At 46.2% G+C, this 16,247-nt stretch overlaps 1 protein-coding gene and 1 long non-coding RNA gene across 3 annotated transcripts in view; one reads left to right on the forward strand and one right to left on the reverse strand.

The window, feature by feature from the left end:
- Positions 1–253: 253 nt before the first annotated feature.
- LOC139779414 (uncharacterized) lies at positions 254–1,458 on the reverse strand. Its single transcript, XR_011719893.1, has 2 exons — positions 681–1,458; positions 254–590 (listed from the first exon to the last, which is right to left on the reverse strand). It is a non-coding gene; the product is annotated as an uncharacterized lncRNA (long non-coding RNA).
- A 252-nt stretch (positions 1,459–1,710) lies between these two features.
- Hth (Meis homeobox homothorax) overlaps positions 1,711–16,247 on the forward strand; it is a 55,364-nt gene continuing 40,827 nt past the window's right edge. Inside the window, exons 1-3 of one of the 2 annotated variants that reach the window (XM_071717760.1) lie at positions 1,713–1,994; positions 2,704–3,925; positions 14,052–14,311. In XM_071717760.1, coding sequence (XP_071573861.1) covers positions 3,911–3,925; positions 14,052–14,311 — 275 coding nt within the window. In that variant the 5' untranslated portion in view covers positions 1,713–1,994; positions 2,704–3,910. Of the gene's footprint in view, positions 3,926–14,051; positions 14,312–16,247 lie in introns of both variants that reach the window. The other variant, XM_071717759.1, reaches the window with a different exon arrangement.

The raw sequence follows: 16,247 nt of genomic DNA on the forward strand, positions 1-16,247 counted from the left end.
AAAAATAAAAGGTGGAACACGCGCGTGGTCGCCGCGCCGTCGATAATTTCATTTACGGTCCGGTGGGTATGTGACTTGCGTTAGACGAATGCATTAGCAGTTTTATTAAAACGTTCATTTTATATCTCTATTTTGATAAATATATCATTGTTGTACGATTAGTGCATTTTGATAGCTATTGTTATACATCACGTTCAACTTTCGCCAGAATAATTTTAAAGAAATAGGTATTAATAATAAAAGTTGGAGGATATAAGCACTTATAGTATGATTTATGAGCTAGTATATACATATGTGCAGAATTTGCTACGCCACACGCACACAAGCAATAAAATATGAAACATCAAATTTTTGAAACTTTGAATATAAAGTCTTTTGTTCGATATGAAAATAAATATCGTATAACGATTTCTATTTTCGACTTAATCGCATTGTACAAGTGACTTTAACACAATATTTACAACGTAACAAAAGAAACATATCATATACAAATATGTTATCTTTGTGTCGATATGTGGCTGCCTTCGGCCAGCCGAAGAATTTTTTTTTCCGCCGCCGCATACAACCTGCCGTCCGACGGGAAATGGTGACTGAAAAGATTTATTCTAGATAAGATTATAAAGATTACAGGCCATTAGCGACATTAGTCGGTGCTTAATCCCGGTAAATAAAATATTTACCGTACACAGGTACGCCCACGAAGGATTATAATTTAGGGAGGAAACAATTGTTGAGTTAGGATCAGTTCTAATTCCGTAAACTAGGATCAATAGGAATTTGTTCAGGTGGCTGCGTTTGTATTTCATAGAGGAACGGCCTGCAGCGGATTCTCTCTCTCTCTCTCTCTCTCTCTCTCTTTCGCTCTCTCTTTCTCTGCCAAGACCACTCGCCATGCTGACTGTCAGTATTATCCTGCGTTCGCGCGCGCGCAAGCGCGCGTGACCGTTCGGTTCGATCTGCCGAGCCACCGGTACGAGCAGTTCTAAAAGTGCAATGTCAAATTTTACGCTGTTTGTCCCGTGTCGATCACCGACGGCACCTACCTCCGCGCGAAGTGCTACAGTCAGTCGTATTAATACTCACGTCAAGTTCGCTGCAAGTCAATGAAACTGTAAAATTACTCACGTTTCACGTATTCCCTTTCTTCCTCCCTCTTTATTACATACCTTTTCATAATAACAAAAAGGCACGAACCGTTTGCCGATACGTTTAAATTAGAATATTGATCGAACTGTATCAATGTCAAATAGATATTATTGAAACCTGGAAAATCTCTTTAGAGTCGTGTTTCTGGTAGCGAGACTCGAAACCAAACGCGGAGTCGTGCATTTTTCTCCGGTTTTCTTGTAACAGCCTCGGAGGCCAGGAGAAGCCGGGAAACGCGAGGGAAACGCCTCGGTCGACCGCGCGCCAGCGTGGAATTGGAGCGATGGAGTCTCCCGATCCACGTATCTCGCTGTATTTCGCGAATGACTCTCTCTCCCGCTCTCGTCCTAGCCATGGCGTCGTCGTCGTCATCGCCGCCGCCGCCGCCGTCGTCGGTCGTCGTCGTCGTGGTCGTCGGCGTCGCCGCCGTCGCCGGCGTCGTCATCGCCCGTCGGCGGTCTCGTTGGTAGTGGTGTAGCGATGGCGGAGGATCCCGTAGTTCGCGGTCCCGCCGGCGCGGCGCTGCGGCCGCGCGCGCTCTCGCCCGGGTTCCCGATAGGCGGGCACTGCCGGCGCATTGGCCGCTCGCCGGTGGGCGTGTCGGCGGCGTCTCCCACTCCCGCGCTACGCGCGGCGCTGATTGACAGTTGGCGAACGACTGCGGACGGCGCAGGATCTAAAATCGCGCTAGGCGCTGCTCTCCACGCTGCGCTACGCGCTCCGCTCTTCTCTTTTACCCGTGTGGCCGATCTACAAACCTCCGGCGTCCGGCTTTTTCGTGGGGGGGAAACCCTGAAACACGCATATCCCCGTGGCTTGCCTTTCGACCGCGCGGCCCGCTGCTAAACGTGGGTAACACACTACGAACCCTATACCGCCTTCTGTCCGCCGGAGTTACGAGTGCCACACGCAGTAGTAGTCACGGTCAGGGAGGAGGGTCGCCCGCCGTGTCGTCTCTCGCGCTCGGACAGTCTACTCGCTCGTCGCGCGGTCTCCTCTCTCGGTTCGCGCGCGTGCCCGTACACCGGATCCCTGCGGGTTTCACATCGCGATATACCGCCGCGTCGCGTCGCGTACACATCTCGCGTTCTCCTTCGCCCTCGTCGACGTCGCGCGCGCGACAGATCGTCGTTCCGAGACGAAACGTAAGCGCGCGCGCGCGCGCGCGCGGGGCCGCCCGGTGTTAGAATCCCGTGCGGCGACGTGTGTAAAGGCGGCAACCGCGGAGCGCCCGGAGGTAACGTATCTCTCTCGCGCGGAGAAAACAACGCCGCGCCGCGCGCGGGTCGTGGCAACGCCGCCGCCGTGCCGTCGCGCACCGTGTGCGTCACGCGCCGCGCGTCTTTTCGCCGTGAAACGCCGGAACACCCGCGCGAAGGTGTGCGAGCGGCGCAACGGTGAATAGTGCTCGCGTCGTGGCGCCCGTCGTCGTCGTCATCTTCGTCGTCGGGCGTCATTGTGGCCGTTGCTCTCTCTCTCTCTCTCTCTCTCTCTCCTCCCCCCCCTCCCCTTGATACCTCAGTGAACTCGGAGAGAATGTAAACGTGGTTCTGTCAGTGAACATCGTCGTCGTCGATCGGTGATCATCGGTTGTGTGTCGAAACAGTGAAATAGAACCCGGGACGTCTTTCTCGAAAGCGTCGCGTCGCGTCGCGTCGCGTTGTGTGCCCCCGCGTGTGCACCGGATGTGAAGGAGAGTGGACAGAGAGCGACTTTGCGCAGCGGATCTCCCGAGAAGAGGTACCTCACGGATCGTGTCTCGATGCGGCACTCTCGGCTGCCAGGCCTCGCGAACAACGCGACGCTCTAGGTATTTCCTCTCCCCCTCTCTCTCTCGCCGAGATAACCTCGCCAGTTGTTGATACCGCGTTGCGGAGGTCAAACCACGTGGCCGAGCGTAAGCTCCCGTTCGCCTGTGACATGCGGGATTGACGAGAGGAGTCTCGCTCCTAACACCCCGAGCCGGTGCGCCCAGAGTACCTGTGTTATCCAGGACGTCCGAGGTGGAGTGTCGCCGCGACGATGATGAGGAAGCACGCGCAGCCGGGCCCAGCCGTCGCCGTCGTCGCCGTCGTACGAGTCCTACTACCGCAAACGTTACCCGTCGCCGCCGAGCACTGCTGACAACGCACGTCCGCGACAGTTTGAATTGAGCGTCGGGCCGCCGGTTTCGTCTCCGAACGACGCCGTCCTCGCGTGTGGTGCGTGTATGTGTGAGTCCCGGAGAATACAGAGGACGAGACAACAAAAGGGAAAGGATCCCGCGAAGAGAGACCTACGGAGAGAAAACGGAGAGAGTGACAGAGAGAGCGAGAGCGAGAGAGAGAAGGATCGGCAAGCGGAGGAGCGGAAGCGGAGCAGGCCGACGGGCCGGCGATTGTCGAAGCCGAGTGGCGTCGGTCCGCGCGAGTGACGGCGCATCCCGACGGCTGGCTTCAAAAGGAAGCGGAGGAAGAAGGCGGTTGAACCTCGCAGCGTGCCGTCGGCCGCCGACGGAGCCCGGAATCCGGTGCCACGAATCCCTCTCGTCGTCCTCTTTTCCCGTCGGGCGAGACGACCGATCATCTTTCCTTCTCCGTGCCGTGAAAGCCGCTCGCCGAGCGTCACGCAGCGCGTCCGAGCATTAAGCTTTAGCGCGCGCGCGCTACAACAGTGCCGAGAAAAAGTGTAGTGAAGTGTCGAGGCTCGCTTGCTTACATTGTGGGAAAATACAGCCGCTACGGTGGCTCAGCACGCAGAGTTCCCCGGCGCGGCCAGGGCGTTCATGGCGCAGCCAAGGGTATGTTTCAACTTGCACTTGCACTTTTGCGCGCACCTTTTTCTCCGATTCAGTGCTAGGCGATGCGATCGATAGGAGAGGCGAAGATAATCCCCCGCCCCCTCCGCCCGGCTTCGATTCCGAAATACGGTGCTCGAAAGAGAATCTTGTGACCTTTCTCGGAAGGATGACGTAACAACTTTGCCAGTGACGGGAAACCACGAGGATGTCGCGACGTTCCTTCGCGTATTTTTGCGGAGTGCTCTAAAAATGTCCCGATGAAAGTTTCACGAGACTCGAAATGCCGTTGGGGAAGTTTTACCTTTTCTAAATCCCGCGTTTTTAAGGAGAAATATTCTCGAAAGTGCGAAAGTGATTGATTGTCCGTCCGTTTATGAACGCGCGCTTGCGATTGGCCAACAGGATTTTTCGTGAGTTTTTGTGAATCATGCTGCCATGATTTTCCTCAACGATTTCGTTTCCGGTCCTAATGGCCGGTATTCATATAGTTGGTTCTTATTTTAAGATCGTCTTAAGTAATGTCTTAAGATGCTAATACGGCTCTGTGATTGGTTAATGGCATCTTAAGATCGTACTTAAGTCGGACTTAAATATAAGATTCGACTATGAATACCGGCCTTTAAGAGTCAGCGTGGCGCGTGAGTCTGTAAAAACTAAAAACGGTGTTCCTCTCTCTATCTCTCTCTCTCGCTGCGTCGCGTCTCGACGGAGGCGAGGAAAGTTTCGTTTGGACGCGCGCGAGTCCGCGGCCGGTGAATTTGAATTGAATATCGACGCCGTGTCGAAAGGGGAATTTACATGTCGTCCGCCTCGGCGCTTTGTAACGTTGCTTACAACGCGTTGCGACGGCGACGAAGAAAGAGAAACGGCACAGTTTGCGCAAAGGGGGCTCCGGCTTTCGGGCTCGCCGTGAGCGAGCTTCTTACTCAGGCGCGAAATTCGCGCCCGTGTCATCGGCACCCCGCCGATTCGCGAGGGTCGCGAGAGAATGAAGAGAGAGAGAGCGAGAGGGAGAGAGCGGGGTCCGTGAATTTGCCGCGAGTCTGGCGGGCTCGTTTCGTGTTTACGTGTCGATTACACGCGTCGTAATCGGACGACTTTGACCGCGCGGCGTAATTACGAGCGATAATCATAGCGCAACACCGGGGAGTAAATTTCCTCTGGCCTCGATTGTGAGAGTCGCGACGATGCCTCGCTGAGCCTCCACCGAGCCTCCACCGAGCCAGCAGAGTCGTGCGGGATTCGGGAGGATCCCCGAATAGGGATCGTCTGTTGAATATTTACGCCGTGATCGTTTCGGAAGACTCGCCGCGAAGAATCCTCACTGATTTCAGGCACGCTCGCGCTATCTCCGTGGGCCGAGTATTCACCCCGGGATCGCGTATTGTTTCCGAATATATAATAATTGTCTTTAAATTGTCTTTAAATCGCGTTTCACGCACGGATTTATACGCGCAGATTTCGAACGGAGAGCGTTTCGATTGGATTTCAGAAGCAGCGCGGAGTTTGATGATTTTCATTCACTTAGGGGCGCGACGACAAATGCATATGACGTTACGAACGCTTAATTAAAACAAGCGGCGAGTTGACATTTCGTTGTTGTTCTCAATGATGAAAGGCATCGCCGCTCCGAAACGCGTTTCCATTCACCGTCTCTCGTAAACATTTCTAACGTGTCAAAAGTTAGGCGTATTATTTCTTCATTATTCTCCATTAACGTGATAAATAATTGCGATATTGTCCCGGTAATAGATAGTTGTCTATGATAATTTAATTAAGTGTCATTGAAATCCCCTTTTTACAATTTGAACGCCAGGAGTGACACGAACTTAATGAATCATGTTACAACAAATCTGAGGCACTATAGTAGCACTATAGTATACCGTATTAATAATGCAAGTGTTATTCCCTTTCGCATTATGAGATTTCCAAAATATTCTTTTATTCGAATAAAAAAGCTAAGCACATTAACGTCTATTTCAGCTTTTTATCTAATTATTTTCAATTTAGTACGATCATATCTAATACTCTACCGTTGACATAATATTCATCTGAATTTTGAATTAAAAATTCGCCGCGTCACAGAGACCGCAAAATTTAGTGTATCTCTTTTCGAAGAATTAATCAGGCTTCGCGTCGTCTGCGGTTTCTTGTTCACGCGACGGTCAAATGCGACGAGCTGCGGGACAATAGCCTCGTTACAGCCTTTTACAATCGTTTACGTGAAATCTGTCAAAAAATCATATGCACGCATTTAAGTCCAAGCGCAATTTGTGTATTTAATGTGCGTCTAATGGAGTAAAATATAAATGCAGCTATTGCATTCTTTGGATACTTGGACCCTCGCTTGGACCCTCGATAAGTAATTTTTTGAGATCAGTTAATGTTAAATATTTTATTTACATATTTTCGCGTTGATCCGTGCTTGCTGTTCTTCGTGGTTACGAGATACGTTTCTGCCCGTCGGACGTAGGTAACATGTTCCTTTCTCTCTCTCTCTCTCTAATGTGTTTTTCGGCTCTTGGTACTCTTAAATGCTTTAAATAATCATGTAAATTTAATAATTGTAATACTAAAATAACGCGCGAAAGAAGTTTTAATTCTTGCCTTTACATATCATGACATATTGATAGAAGAATCTTTTACCTTTCATATCATATCGAGTAAGTAACAAATCACATTTTCAAAGTAGATTGCTGCAAATCATGATATCCAGCTTCCACGAAGAGCAATTAATATTCATGTCTTTTTTAAATGTTTTTACGATAGAATTGACACATTATGGATTAATGTTTGAAATCTATTCTTAAAAAATGGTATTTTTTTTTAAGTTGTGCCCGAGTTGTTTTGCCGATGCGAGATACTCGGCCTATTCCAACATTTTTCTCGTTTTATGCAAATACGAAATACTTAGTGAACTCTTTTCAATCCGCGAAATGAAAAACTTGGCAGATTAAGTTCGATCGCATTGACACTTCTCGATCATTCAATGCGCGGTGCTAAACAGGCCGTATTGATTCCGATAACTGAATCCATGCGAAAGCAGTGCTTCTCGCGCGCCGATAACTACTCCCATGTTTACACGTTTCACACATGTGGCATTGTGATGCGATTCACATGTGACCTTTTTTGACCACAGTCTCTTTTGTTGCCCAACTTTTGATGGGATACCGACGAAATCTTTTCGCATACCTACTTCTGCTTCCATACCGCTCAGTCAGTTCCGTTAATACAAACGAAAATTAAAATTGGTATACAATTTTAGCTTCCTCAATTTTTGGAGCTACACGGAAAGAACGGTTTTGCTGGAGTGTCTAAAAATTTAGCTAGATACAGATCTGAAAATAATTTTGTTGCAACATCAAAATAATTATAGTAGGTCGCTGATTATGCTGTAAACAATTTTGACATTACAGCAATCAGTTTGAGTGTTCTGCATAATTATTTTGATGGTCTAACAAAATTATTTTCAGATTTGTATCTTATAGCTAAATTTTTAAACACTTCAGCAAAATCGTTCTTCCCGTGAGAAATATGGGAAAGAAATGTATCTTATGTTGATTTTCTTTCACGTTTCCGTCGCCAAGAATAAATGTTCTGTAATGCGTCCTCAAGGTGTTAAGTGCGTTTCGTCCTGAGAACAGTTTCCGAGTAAGCCGGATATAATGAGTATTGACAATTTCGGGCAAATAATACGTTTGCGTCTGGTACCGGCGTGTCTCAATCGCAGCCGGGTCGTGCAGAGTCGATCCCAGCGATGCGCTTCTTACCGCTCAATTCCGCTTCGGCATCCCGTCGCTCGGTCCCGGTTTGCGCTTGCAAAATTGCCGAAACGTGCGTGCGTGTCTGCTTCAATGGCAATCGCAAACCTCTTTTGCGTGCAGCGCGGAGAATTCTTCGCGATGGTAGATCGGAGAAAGCGGTCGTCTACGGCAAAGCTCGGGTCCCTGACAGGTGAATTTTTTTTCAGCGACTTAACGCTCCGTCGGAGATTGCAAAATATCGATGATATACGATAAGTATTTTTGCTAAATGCGCGATTGCCGAAGGAACAACGAGAGTACCTGAAAAAATCTTTACCTGCCTGCAAACGATGACAGGTATCCGGGAATTCAAACGGCCACGATAAGTATCAAATTTATTCGGGATTACTGGCGATTTTTTCCGATTTTTAAGTTTACTTATTTTGTGCTCTTCTACATATGGCTTGTTCCAAAGATCTATCGATATTTATTTTAATGAGAAATGTGACAGTGCCATTTACAAACTCCAAGTTTTTGTCGCTAGTTGTCGCATGTTGTCGAACAAACATCGGTATCACAGTCCTGTTTTCATTTCTACTTATTTTTCTAAATTTGCCATTTACTTTGACATGTTCTTATTTCCTCATTTGTGTTTCTAATCCTTCTGAATTTCGTCCCGGCGGAAAGTTAGCGAGCGATCGAGAGTCAAGCAGCATTTAGGAATTGAACGAGCGAGAAAGGTGTGCAATCGCGTTTCGCATGAGCGGTGTGGAAATTCACGTAACGCGATAGCGCATTTCGGATTAAAAATTCCGACCTCCGCGCCGCGCGGGGGAATGGCGGACGGGGCTCTCTTGGACGACGAGGACCCGATTTTTCGTCGTCCGTCGGCGCTGTACCGCCGCGCCGCCGAATGAGCCCGTGATTATGTATTTATAGGCATCCATCAATCACTTTCGCTCTCCCGATTGCGGATATCGGCCTTTAGCCTACGGATTAAAGTCGTATCGATTTCTCGCCGTTCCCCATTGGCCGTGCGCGCCGCGTCGCGTCGCCGGCCGTTTTTTTCCTCTTTTCGTCTGGACAGTCGTTAGGCATATTCATGCGCGAGATAAATGGGGCCCAACTCGGCTCGGTGCCCGCACTGCCCGCGATTTAGAGCCGCATGGTGGGCGCCGCTCCGATACGAGCCTAATTCTGTTTTCCGAAAATATGCCCGTAGTCAGAGTGCGACCGTTCAAATGCAACCATAAACTTCCTGTCAAACGCCTCTCAGATGCACGAAATGGCTTTACCGGTGAACGACTCGGAAATTGTGTCTCTCGCGTTGTGGCACGTCTGGATACCTTCGAAATACAATATTCTCACATCTCACAAATTATCAGACGACGCAGAAAAGAAAACGTTTAAATTTACCAACTTGCAATAGAAAAAAAGTAAGTTTGCTTGTTATAAATAAGTGTCTTAATATAGTTAAAAAACAACCGAAAGAAGAGCAGCTCGTTACATTACAAAACAGACAATATAATTGTAATTACGAGGAAAACGTTTTGTCTTAGAACCGCGCTCGTAGCGTGATCACATAAGGGTTAACTGGAAGCACTACCGTGATTTATATCGTTAGATTTTCTATTCTAAACATAATGAGAAAAGAGGGAAGAGAGAAAGAAGCGATAGGAAAGACAGCAAGGCGCGAGCTTACGAGAATTCTATCTGATTTTATACGAGATGCTTGAGATAATTGAATTTCTAAGGAAATTAATTACCGCCATGTGTGATAATTATACTTTATGTATCGCGTAATCGTTTGCAGTAGTGAAAAGAAAATGTTAAATGTTAAACGAAGTCAAATCGGAAATAGAACGAAATTGAAATGCGAAAAACATCTTTTATAAATGTACGATAAGGTACGATATTACAATATTCTTTTAAACATTAATAATGATTACAAAAAAGTAGATATGCACAAGAGCATTTTTATTTTTTTATTTTTCTCTCTTTCTCCTCTTTCGCGATACTAACAGCAAAAGCGTTCTTAAATAGTTTAGTATTGGCAATCGGTGCACATCGGCCGAACTTTTATTATAAATTGTAAATCGTCATTTGGCGCGTTAAATAATAATCAATCTATCTCGATTATATTTGACGCCAGGCGGTCCTCCCCCTTGGTGAACGAGTTTTATTTTCATGCCGACACTAAATGTCAAATGAAAATTTCGACGCAAAAGTTTGTTTCGAAATAAAACATTATGGCTGACGTGAAGAGCTCGCAAACATGCTTGCCGATTTCGAGGTGGGTTTGCTTGCTCCACCGTAAAACATCATCGAGATTCTCGCCTTCTTTCTCTGCAAAATCTTGATGCTACCCAAGGTCTCCATTTTCTGTCACTTCGTCACGGATTAAAGAGTACATAAATTAGATGTGGAGATTACACTCTTAATAAAAATAGGATTATGTGAAAAATTATTTGGCGAAGTTGTGTCTCGAAGGTGACAGTCCTGGCTATATCAAAGGCGAATTTAATTTTTTCCTCGAAATTTTTTCACGTAGCGAAACTTTTCGCATTGCATTGCTCTCGCGAGAGATTAATAGCCGGTTGGGATGTTTCTGATATTTCTCTTCGTGTGATATATTATACGATTTTGAAATTGATTTCAACTCCGGCGGCGTAGTGCGCGGAGACCGAAGCGGAGTGTTAGGGAAAGAGCGGATGGGAAGAGAAATGAAAAAGAGAAAGAGAGACGCGAAGGGCCCGCGTTGTCGGGTTATTGGTGTTTACCTCGTCGGCTCGCAAAATTCGCCGACGGCGGCACCTTCATCACTCGGCAATTTTCTGAATTCTGATCCGCCGGGCGCTCGCGATGTATTCCGTCGATTTATATTTTTCACCCAGAGATAATCGCGCGCAACACACACACGAGTATTGCGGAGCGCAGGCGAATACGCCGCCGCGTTTTGTCCTTCTTTCCTCCCCCGTCGCCGCCGTCTGCCTCTGCGTTTTTTTCGCAATTTATATTGAGATGCTTAAGCGCTCGCCTTGACCTATCTACTTATAAATGGCGGTCGTTTGTCAGGCTTTGCTAAATTTCCCTCGGTTCTCCCCGGCCTGCCGCGCGAGCCGGTTACAGCTGCGCGAAACCGAAGCGGCCTCCGCGCCGCGCCGTTTACGCAAAAACGTCATTTCCATACGTCGGAATTCTCGCGTCTTGCATTAATCCCCATGACAGGACAAATTCGTGTATTAACCCTAGGATGCGTTATTCAATTTTTGCCCGAGAGACGAACGTTGCGCGCAACATAATTCTGCACTTAAGCGCGGTCATATGAATTCCCATGCATGTGTGACATTCGTTAGGTACTTTATTTCGCGGCGGTACAATATTGATAGTGCGCTCGAAGGAATTAACAAAGGGAGAATGAGATAATTCGCTACAGAAAGAGAGAGACTAACGGTTCACTAAAAACTCTGCTCGTCGCTTCCTCACGCCGTTTTCCGGAAATATTCTTTCCACGTCATGCCGGCCCGCCGCTCGTACGTCTCGGTGACAGCTCGACATCGTCGCGACGCGTCGCCCTGTTACTTCTCCGTTTCGGTCACAAATTAACGCCGTCTGCAAATAGTGATTGTATACGATGCGCACGAGCGCGTTCTCTCGAACCGGCTTTGTCGCGGATCTTCTCGGCGACGTTGACGAGGACGACGACAACGACGACGACGAGCATGACGACGAGCTTCATCGTCGGTAGGGACGCGTTCATAGTCGCGAGTCTTCCACGATCGCGTCTCGAGACACAACCTTACCTCGCTTCCTCGCTACCCTTTAAGATATTCCGCTCGCCCGTCGAGTGATATCTTCATACTGCCATGACGGTGAATTATTGTCCATGGCCTTTTTCAGTTCCTCCAGCTGAGAGAAATTCGCATTCTAGATGTGGCATGTTCGCGCGCTACCAGACAAGAATCCCTTTTACGTCGTTTTTCGCGGATAGGTGCAACTTGCGTGTCTGTATGTATAGAGAGACCGCAAAGCAAAGTGGAAATATTCATGGTTGCTTGAAAAATAGTTTATTATGTATTAATATTGCAAAAATTATTTCTACAAGATGTATAATTTATCTCGAGAAAATAACGTCTGCGGTTTATTTATTACATCTTAGATTGTGTTGGGAAAGATAAATATAGCGCGTTTAGTTTTTTTCTTGTCAATAGTATTTGCAACGCGCCGAAATGTGTTTAACTTAATATATCGGGAATCAAGGTTTCAGCTGTATTAAGTTGAGGAGTCGTTCGCGGAAAGAATGAGGGACATATCGAGCACTCAGAGTTGCATGGTAAATACGAGGAACGTCGATGAAGATATCGGGTCATATTAATTCAGTACTTTGTTCGGTTCTTCGCGACGTCTTATCACCGCACTTTCGCGATACGAAAACGAGGACAAGTCGCGCGCAGCTGAGAAGGACGAATTTTAACCAACGCGCACCGCCATATTCGCATTCTGCTCCGCAAGCGGATCGTTTGAGTGACTTTAACGTGCGTAACGGATTAATTCAAGCGCAATATAGCAGGCGATTCGATTCGCACCGCGTTATTTTCGCGATTTCGCCACAATCTTGATATTCGGCGCAAGATTAATCAAATTAGGTGAGAAAGAGGGAGAGAGATAGATGACAGTTGTAATAGCACTTTTTTCGGACTACGCGTAGGTATATTTTTCCTCTCTGCTTAAGCGGATTTCCGCATATACGTTGCTCTCAGGAGCGAATTGCGCCAAAGGTTGAATTAAATTAAGCAGAACGCGGATTGCAGATCGTTTCCGATATTTTTGCAGTATCGCTTCGTAACGGGCGCAATTGCACTCTTCAGGATTGCATCGAGTTATACACATTCCCACTTGCCGCGGTTGGTAATCGCGAATTCCCGCCGCTTCTTGTTTTCGCGACGACGAAATTACGCGGCATTCCCGAGTCCAACGCTAGAATTAAGCAATTAGCGATAATAATCGGCTTGCTTTCGTTCCCGCGCAGACTGGCGTGACAAGCCGCGGCGCGGGCTTGGAGGACTCGGGAAAATCATTGCTTCCGTTCTCGATCGGCCGACCAATCGATCGCGATCGATCGAAGCGAGTCTTCAGTTTTTCATTAAGCGCTGTCTCTCTTTCTCCGCGTATGTGTGTGTATGTGTCCTGTCGATACACACGTTCGAATTCGTCCGACAATTAGCGCACTTTTGTTTGTCATCCATCAGCTTTGCATCGGCGCGAGAATTTTATTGCTAGAAATCACAAGGCCTTGCCCTTTTTTTGCGCTATTCTAGGAAGGTTGGCGTGGCTAGGCGTATAATTGAAATACGCGGTTATTTATTACCGGTCGTACGGTGGTACGTAATTAATTGTTTCTCCCGCGGCGATTAAATCTTATCTTTTTCTCCGACAGTGATAGTGTAACGAAGAAAAAGTTGACAATCGTGATCCCGCGGAAAAGTTCCAATAGGATGTTTGTGTCTTTTGAAAATAGAATAATAGTTGGTTAAAAGCACACTTCCTTTCGACAATAAGATAACCTTCCATTATCGCGAGCAGGGCAGATTACGTTTGGAAATATCTGGTTGTCAAATTGAAAAAGTTTTTAATTAAAGACAGCAATTAAAATTAATTACTCCCGTATTATATCTAAGAATTATTGAAATTATAAGTTTTCAAACAGGTTTACCAACTCAATTATTTCACACTGTATATTTTTATCATTTTCGACTAATGATAGGTTGAGCTTCAACTGTTGGCAGTAGATTGATGACGTATATATGAGAATTTTTATTTTTCAAATTTAATTGCACTGTGGTCCGGCACGGATCACAACGATGTGCCACATTGTTATCTATAGCTTATAGAATACAGTTTACTGTTCTTAGAAGCGTCAGCTGATGCCATCTCGCGAACTTGAAGTCGCGAATTACGATTGTTACAAGTTTAAAAAAAAAAATGCTTAAAAAAAGACGTGACATTCTCGCAGTCTCCCGTGTCACCTTTTGAACGTTCTCCATCCACGTGTGCGCTCCGAGTCCTTGCGTCAATCGTTATAAACGCGCGATTCTAAATTTACGAGCCAACGCCAGAATAGACAGTGCCTATATTTAAATAGGAAAGAAACTCGAGGATTACGCTATTAGGAAGCACTAGCGAATAATTGCAAGCAGCATTTTTAAGTCCGTAGATTAATCTGTAACGATCTCATTTCCCCAATACTTAATATCTAATCAAGAATGTGTGTGTATGAGATTATTAATGTCTTTGAATACAAAAAAAAGGCATCGGTAAATACACGAGAATAAGTATCTTGTATCTATTTCAGCTTTGTAACTCTTACAATTTTGTGATTGCAGTACGATGATGGCGGGCTGCACGGGGGTTACCTCGAGGGCGGTGGCGGCGGTGGAGGCGCGGGGCTATACGATCCACACGGTAGTGCCCGCGGTGTTCCCGGCCTCCATCACAGCCCACACCTGGGAGCTATGGGCCCAGCACACCCCCAATACCCACCGCCTCCTCCTCAGCCGCCGCAGCACGTTCTCGCGGCGGCAGCTGCGGCCGCGGCCTCCGCGGTGCCCGATGTCCACAAACGTGACAAGGACGCCATATACGGGTGAGTGAGATTTTCTGTATTTTCCTCGTATATATATTGCTTTTTTGTTATCGGATGCGCGTCGTGCAATGCGGCGACGATCGGTAAAAACGAGTATTATTGCGCGACGATAATGAACGCACATTTCGAAAGGCAGGCTTATCGCGATATTATTATGCACACTTTTAGCTGTCATTGCGACGATCCTACAGCTAACTTTAGGTTTGAGGTACAATTGCAGACTTACCTAATAATTGCGGTAATCGGCGACGATTATGTAATCTGTCTCTATAGGTTACTTGTCAAATTTGCATAAAAGTACGTATCGGTGAATGTTCCATTTTCCAAAGCGGGATGTTTCGGCGAGAGACAGGTGCGAGAGCAAACGCGGGACGAACTTGAAATGCACATAAATTCGTCTTGGCCATTTGATTTTCTGAGTCGGTCTGACTCGACCTGCCTCAACAACTGCCCGTAACGGACAAGTCGTTGCTAGATCGCCGTGATTTCTTCCCGCGCTTTCGAAAGGAAGGCAATCTTTTTCTCTTTCTCTCTTTCCCGCTAGTGATAGAGTTGCTCTAGTGAGAACAAGTATTTATATTATATAACGTTAGCATAAAATGCTTTAATATTATAGCTATTGTTTTAGAAAGAAATATTTTCGTTTAGATTATTAAATATATTTTAATATTTTTTTAAATAGAAATTTTATAGTAATGATATGTTTAAGAAAAACAAAGTTTTGGATTGAATTAAACATTGTATCATAACGAGACATAAAACATAAGCTGAAAAACCATTTAAAGTGTTCAAAAATTAATGACATCAATAATTTATAGTTTGTCAAGAAAAATATGACAATCATGCTATTGAATATTTCATGATAATACGTAATCCATACCGAAGTTATATTGTTAGTAAGAAAACGTCAGTTGATATCCAAGTATCCAAGCAGAAAGTCTGGCTGCTAAATTATCGAAATATCGAAAGAGAAATAGTTTACTACTATCATTAGGATTCTCAATCTCGAATAATACTGACGTTACATTTCGAAGTAGCGTGTTCAGTTTTCCGTATCACGCGCGATATCGTTTTTGCGATACATTGCAAAGTCGAACAGAATATCATTACCATATGGTTAACTCCGAGAGATAACCACGTTTCAACGAGTTGTCCCCGGCTTAACGATACTTTCCGTTTTTTCACGGTGACAATACGTATTATACTGTTTTTACGCAAATTTCTCGCTTAAGCTCGGTGTATATATATGTAAATTTAATAAGAAGCTACAGCAAGATTGCACGTATAAAGTATACATAAAAGTATAGATTTGATAATATACGCGATAAACTATTGTCACATATCGCGATACGTGGCACTACTCTTTGTTCTTACATCTTATTTTTATATTTTGTCGCAAACATTCCTGCATTTGTTTCTCCCTACATCATTATAGCTGTGGCCGTGCAGCAGCTCGTGCCACGCGCATCGTTCGTACAAGCTGAAACACGTCAATTGGCCGTTTTACGGAGCGGCTCGGCGGCCGTGTTCCGCGTGATTTATAGCCGCGAGATGCCCCGATTTCTGATGTACGTCCTAGAACGGGAGCCTCATTATTCTGTGCACCCTGTAATTTGTCCATTCGTCGTGTGCCCCGGTCCGACCCGAGCAGGAGATTCCACAACTTTCTCGGAACGCCGCCGTCGCTGCTGTGCCGTGCCTGCCTCGCTGGAACGAGCGCTTTCGGCGCGGTTATACGCGTGTACGCACACTCTCCCGTCGCCGGGAGGATCCTGTTCCAATCGTGTAGCGGTATCTTAAATTTCGGTTATTTTGGAGATTAATTGAAAGGCGAAGATAAATCCGGATTAAGTTCGTTTTAATTCTTTTTATTTGAAAAATTGACGAAAAAATAGGGAGAGAGAGAGATAGAGAGAGATAGAGAAAGAGTTTATTT

The sequence above is a fragment of the Temnothorax nylanderi genome, unplaced genomic scaffold (genome assembly GCF_030848795.1).
Source record: "Temnothorax nylanderi isolate EJ_2023f unplaced genomic scaffold, tnyl_v1.0 TNYL_tig0225_pilon, whole genome shotgun sequence".
NCBI lineage: Eukaryota > Metazoa > Arthropoda > Insecta > Hymenoptera > Formicidae > Temnothorax > Temnothorax nylanderi.